The 6,315-nt window shown below is 50.2% G+C and overlaps 1 protein-coding gene across 1 annotated transcript; it reads right to left on the reverse strand.

Moving 5' to 3' along the window:
• Window positions 1–2,055: 2,055 nt before the first annotated feature.
• On the reverse strand, window positions 2,056–3,213 carry LOC120972645 (protein MAINTENANCE OF MERISTEMS-like). Its single transcript, XM_073506101.1, has 3 exons — window positions 2,836–3,213; window positions 2,660–2,749; window positions 2,056–2,106 (listed from the first exon to the last, which is right to left on the reverse strand). Exons 1-3 carry the CDS (start codon window positions 3,211–3,213, stop codon window positions 2,056–2,058), a joined length of 519 nt encoding a protein of 172 aa, XP_073362202.1.
• Between the last annotated feature and the right edge of the window lie 3,102 nt (window positions 3,214–6,315).

A 6,315-nucleotide genomic window follows, 5' to 3' on the forward strand; every position in this document is an offset into this window, starting at 1 on the left:
AAAGAAAAGAAAAACAAACAAGAGAATAAAAAGGAGAAGAACCCCCCTTGCTGGACCGTGGCTCAGCTGGCCTCTCGGCCAACCAGGCCGGCCCAACCCAGCCAGCGACGCCCTCCTCCTCTCTCCTCCACCTCTCGAACACAACTATACGTGGCCAAACGGGTCGGTTTTGTCGAGCCGGCACGATAGCCCGCGTGCCCGGCCCGTCATGAGCCGGCACGACACGTGGATTGTTGGGCCGTGCCTGGCACGTGGCCCGGCTAGGGCCGTGCCTGGGCTGCCATGCCCGGCACGACACGGCTAACCTTTTTCTTAGAAAAACCTACTACTACTACGTATAGGTATACGACCAGAGGCCGAATTTCGTGTTTTGACCCTGTTGACATACAAAATCAGGATCTGACCCCACTTTGAAATATTTTCGGGATTTGACCCTTTTGCTACCGCCAGAGCCCCTGGCGGTAGGGTTAGACAGCCTACCGCCAGAGGCCCTGGCGGTAGGGTGTGACGAAGGGGGACGGCGGCCGTCACCGCGCGCTGACATGGATAAGTACCTTACCGCCACACAACCTGGCGGTAGGCTGTCTAACCCAACCGCCAGGGGCTCTGGCGGTAAGGTGTGGTAGGGTTTTGCCGTACATGCCTTCTGTAACGAAATATGCAAGTGCCCTGGCGGTAGGTTCATCCTACCGCTAGGACTCATGGCGGTAGGCTGTCTGACCCTACCGCCAGGGCGCCTGGCGGTAGGGTCCTGTGTTTCGTATAAAGCTTCTGTAACGAAATATGCAAGGGCCCTGGCGGTAGGTTCACCCTACCGCCATGGGGGCTGGCGGTAGGTTGTGTAACCCTACCACCAGGTTGCCTGGCGGTAGGGTCCTCTGTTTGTTTTTTCAAGTTCATTTGGTTGCTTGTTTTCAATTTCAATATGACAGCAATATCACATCAAGTTTCACAAATATGACAGCAATATCACAGATTTTAAATAATTAAACTTGGGCATCACATAGATCTATATTAAGATAACTTGAAGTGCATAGAACATTTCAAATGTAGTAGCAAACACATAGATCCACAAATAGCAAACACATAGTTCCACGTAGTTTCACAACCACTAGACAAGTTCAACCAAACTAAAAGAGCCAAGTATCGAAAAGCATAATCAATTGCTCCTTCCCCACTTGGAGGTACGGTCCTCGTTACTCTTTGAACGAGTCTCTACGGTCTTCTTCTTGGGCCGGCGAGGAACCGGTTTCTGGAAAGGGTCCGGACTCAGCAAATCCTTCTTCGGATTCCTCTTCTTTGGCAGCTGAGATGCTTGAGATGTTTGAGTTGGTGGAGGTCCATAATCTTCATCATACTCCTCCTCCTCGTTGCTCTCATCCTCCTCCTCCTCCCCAACCAACCTAGACGACGAGGGAGCATGGCTCGATGAGCCGATGAGACCCTGTGTGGCTACAGGCTAATAAACTTCAACTGACCCAGCTCCAGCACACCCAAGCAGCCCTACGAGCTTGCGACAACGCTGCACGAACTTCTGCACTCACAATGAAACAAGGTCATAATAAGTATCAGATCGACTGATTGCAAGTGAACAAGATGCATCTGTTCCGAGGAGGCTGAAATTGTACCTTCATCGTCCCCCTCACTTTGGTCTCAGATTCTACGCTCCCGGGGAGATCACCTAGTGCATCTGAGGCTTCAAAGATGCATCTGTTCAGCTCACCGGACTGCAACAGCATAAGTTAGTCACGATGATGAATAAAATAGTCTAGATACAACCGTCGGTTCAAACTTACCACTCTGTTGATGAGGGGTGCAAACTCTCTAAATCCACTGTGCATGTCTCTGATGCCGGTCCGGTAGGCCTCTTCCTCGGGGTCATCCCTCTCCAGCTCCGCGATGTCTTTCGCCGTCCACCGAGGCCTGAGACGAAGACGGTGCTTCTGGCCATCATCGTACCACCGCATGTGTCGGCCCAAGTAAGCATCCCAGCCAGTCACTTTCCTCTCCACGTCTTTCCGGTACCTCCGTCGGTCCCACGCCGCCACATAAGTGTTATGCTCCTCTCCCCGGTCTGTGATCGACTGATTCTTCTATCGGCTCATCCTGCAAGGCATAGGCAAGAGATCATCATAAGAAACATGATAAGCATAATGAAATCATGGTCACGGAGAACAAAGCGCTCACAGGTGGAGTGTGTGGCCGCCGGTATCGGTGGGCTGGCCCGGTGGGGTATGCTGATAAATCCCAAACTGCGTGGCCACGCATTGTGGCAAGTGCCACTCGACGGCGTACACACAGATCATGGGCACGATGCACCGCCAGAGACCACGGTCCGCATCGCACATCACGTTCAGATCAAAGTCCCACTGTCGGTCTTGTTGATATGGCCACCAGTTTACCTATTACATATACCTTGGTAAGTTCGCACTCTCGGTCAAAAGTGGAATCAAAGAGAAAGGTGTTGAGCGAGTTCATATACTTGCATATGCGTCAAAGCGTCCAACTCATTGGTGTAGGTCTTGTACGAAGTCTTGTTTAGGCCCGTGTAGAGTTTGACAACGTCCCACTCGTAAGCTACGTTAGGGTTTCGAGTCTCGTCACCGTCTTCGCTATAGTCTTCCCATGGTCGTCTTCGCAACTTCTCCGGATGCCCCACCAGTAGCCGCACCCACATCCAAATGGAGAAGGCCCAGACAAAGCCACCCATATTGGACTTGTCTCCCGTCCTCTGCGTTGCGTCGTCAAGCTGCAAAACATCAAATGAGGATCAGATATAAGAAAATGTCATGGACACACTTTCGTAGGGAGGTAGGCAATTAGACGCTCTCTTACCGAACGGTATAGGTAGGCGAGAGATGCGGTCCCCCAACTGTACCCTGCATCCCAGTCCGCTAGGAAGAACAGATACGCCCAGTTGGCAGAGTTCCCGGAGCTGTCTGGAAACACGACCTCCGAGAGAATATACCACAGATAGGCCCTCGCGTACAACTCCATAGTCGCCTCATCGGCGCCTTGGGGGCATGTCTTCCAGTGCTCCGAGAGCCAAGGCAACGGCACACCGGATGTACGGTTACTCTTGGCACCAGGGCAGTCGCCGATGAGGGTGGTGACCCTCTCCTGCCAGTTGGTCCTCTCCACTCGACCGGTGAGTGCATGACCCTCGATCGGCATGGCAGTAATCATCCCCCAGTCCTCTAGGGTCACCGTCATCTCCCCAGATGGCAGATGGAAAGAATGGGTCTCCGGTCGCCACGTGGACAAGCGTCGGCGGCTGACGCTTGAACTGCAACACAAAACCCAACAGACGGGCTCTCTTGAAGAACGACGCGCTCGTCGTAGTCCATATGCCCATGAACCCCGTGACCCCTCATGCGCAGTGGCTGGAGCATCTGTCAAAAAGTGAACGCCAAAAGTTAGGAAATCATTTTCATCAATCCGAAAACTTTGATCAAAATTTCATTCTTATAACTTACCTCTCCGTTCTCTATGAAACGGGCACGATGACCCTTGTCGAATGCCCAGTCCAGCATGGAGTACCGTGGGCCGATGTTGTCCGCAAGAGGTGGCTGCCTTAATAAAATTTCATAAACAAAAGCACCATAAGCATAAAGCATACATAAACAAAAAATGAACTCAAATCATATCAACATGCATCATATCAAAATAAAATTTTAAGCATATTTCTCCAACAACATCTACTACACATGATGGATCAAATCATATCAACATGCATCATATCAAAAAAAAATCCTCCAACATACATCATATCATCATATTTTTAAATATTTTTTTCCAAACAACATCTTCATATCATCATATCAACATGCATCATCAAACTAGGGTTCATCTTCACACTAGATCATATCATCATATCAACATGCATCATCAAACTAGGGTTCATCCTCATATCAACATTACATCATAATTTTTCTAAACAAATTATGAACTAGGGTTCATCTTCACACTAACATATGAATTATTGATTAGAGTTCATATCCAATACCACTAGTTACTAAAGAACTAAGAACTACAACTACAATCAATCTTAGGTGAAAAAAATCCAATCTAAGTTCAAAAACATGAGGGATTTCAAGCAAATAATGCGTCGAATCAGAAGCAAGTTTGCAAAAACTAATTGGAGGGATCGGAGGAGCTTACGTTTCTCTCTTCGGGGCCATCTCGATCCGCCAAAACGGTGAAGAAACGGTGAAGATTGGAGGGGGAGAGTGGAGGAGATGAGAGAGGGAGAGAGGGGCACGACTTGGGGGAGAAAATGGATGAACTGCCGACTTGGGGGAGGGGAGGGGTGGGGAGAAGGGAAGGGGCGTGGGGGTCTCGGGTGAAATAACTGCCCGGACCCTACCGCCAGGGGCTCCGGCGGTAGGTTTACAAAGCCTACCGCCCGGGCCCCTGGCGGTAGGGTGCGACGGAGGGGGGACGGTGCCGTCTCCGCGCGCTGACGTGGATATGCTATGTAACCCTACCGCCAGAGGCCCTGGCGGTAGGAAAAAGGGTCAAATCTCGAAAAAAATTCAAACGAGGGTCAGATCCTGAATTTCTTACCAAAAAGGGTCAAAACACGAAATTTTGCCACGACCAGAGACACAGAGCCAGCGAGCGAGGGAACAGAAAAACAGAAGACGTCCGTGCCTGCGATTCCTTATCCCTGCAATCGATGTGACTCTAGCATGAGCTGACGAGCGCACTGGCGCACTGCAGCACTGCGCATGGTCACGGGTGGCCGTTCAATGATCGATTTTTCTATTCCAGCTAACGAGGTAGCGGGCAGCAACAAAAAGATCGTCAATCTTCTTTGGGAAAGGTTGTGGACAGCAACAAAAAGATGTTCTCAAGCAAGTGGTTGGCATTGAACAAGAAGCGCTTAGTGAGAGATACTTGGGTCTGCCAACGATAGTGGGGAGATCCAAGGATGGCACTTTTAAGTATGTGACGGAATGCTCAAAAGGAAAAGTAACGGGATGGAAGGGACAAGGGTTGTCCAAGAAGGCTAGGGAAGTGCTTGTTAAATCTGTTTTGCAGGCCACACCTACTCTCACAATGAGTTGTTTTCACCTCTCGAAGAAGATGTGCCAGAACCTGACTTCAATCTCTTCAAAATTCTGGTGGGGTGCAACGAATGGTGAGAGGAAAGTGCATTGGATTGCCTGGGATAAGATGTGCCAATCAAAACGGACTGGTGGTATGGGTTTTCGGGACCCGGAGGCTTTCAACCAAGCATTACTTGCAAAACAGGCATGGAGAATCTTGCAGACGCCGATGTCTTTATGTGCCAGGATTCTTAGAGCTTGGTATTTCAGCGGGAGTTCTATGATGAGTGCTACATGCCCATCGGGCGGATCCTATACTTTCAGGAGCATCTTGCATGGGAGAGACCTGCTCCGAGAGGGAGTAATATGGCGTATAGGTGATGGTTTGACGGTGAACATTCACCACGACCCATGGATCCCGCGACAAGGGAGTCTGCTGCCACTGGGCGCAGACTTCATACCGGGTGTGCAGAAGGTGGCCGACTTGCTGAACCATTCGGGTGAAACTTGGGATGACACAAAGCTCCAAGCCATGTTTTCTGAGGATGATGCAAACGACATTAAACAGGTAGCTGTTGGAGGGCCGGGGTCTCAGGATTACATGGCATGGAATCATACGAAAAACGGTATCTTCACTGTTAAGTCAGCCTACCATCTGAGGATGTCTTTGAATGCTGCAAAACGGAGCCAGCCGGGACCCTCCTCGGCTGCTCTTACACATCGGGGCTGGCTGTCTTTGTGGGATACATCGGCTCTGGGGAAAGCAATAATTCACGTGTGGAGGCTGATGAAGAATGGCCTGGCTACAGGAGCCGAACTGCTACGATGCCGGATCAAGGCCGGTGTATTTTGTGTTGCTTGTAGACGTGAAGAAACCAGCCACCATCGGTTCTGGGGGTGTCCGCATTCTGTGTGTTTCTGGAAGCAACTTAGCTCGGAGTTGGGAGTCTTGGTGGCCAAACCACCATGCAATATCGATTCTGAGAGCAAGTTGGCTAATTGGCTACTGGAGTGGTTTGCACAAGCACCGGATCATGAGAAGTCTATTATGGTTCAAGTTGTGTATGGCCTGTGGTTAGCGCGTAATGATGCGAGGGATGGGCGGAAGATTACTGCAGCACATGAAATATCATGTACTGTTGCTGCACTAGTCAAAGAATGGGAAGAGGTACACAGAAAGGAAGTGATGCCAAAGCAGCCAAAAGGAAGGGGAACGTGGGAACCACCAGATACGGGCTGGATCAAAGCCAATATGGACGGTGCG

The sequence above is a fragment of the Aegilops tauschii genome, chromosome 1 (genome assembly GCF_002575655.3).
Source record: "Aegilops tauschii subsp. strangulata cultivar AL8/78 chromosome 1, Aet v6.0, whole genome shotgun sequence".
NCBI lineage: Eukaryota > Viridiplantae > Streptophyta > Magnoliopsida > Poales > Poaceae > Aegilops > Aegilops tauschii.

Bases quoted from the DNA above. Each gene is read 5' to 3' on its own strand.
- LOC120972645 (XM_073506101.1), bottom strand. From the start codon at position 3,213: ATGACGGTGACCCTAGAGGACTGGGGGATGATTACTGCCATGCCGATC. The intron at 2,750-2,835 runs GTAAGAGAGCGT...GATGTTTTGCAG, and splicing joins TCGCCTACCTATACCGTTCG to CTTGACGACGCAACGCAGAG. The intron at 2,107-2,659 runs GTGGGGCATCCG...TATGCCTTGCAG, and splicing joins GGATGTGGGTGCGGCTACTG to GATGAGCCGATAGAAGAATC.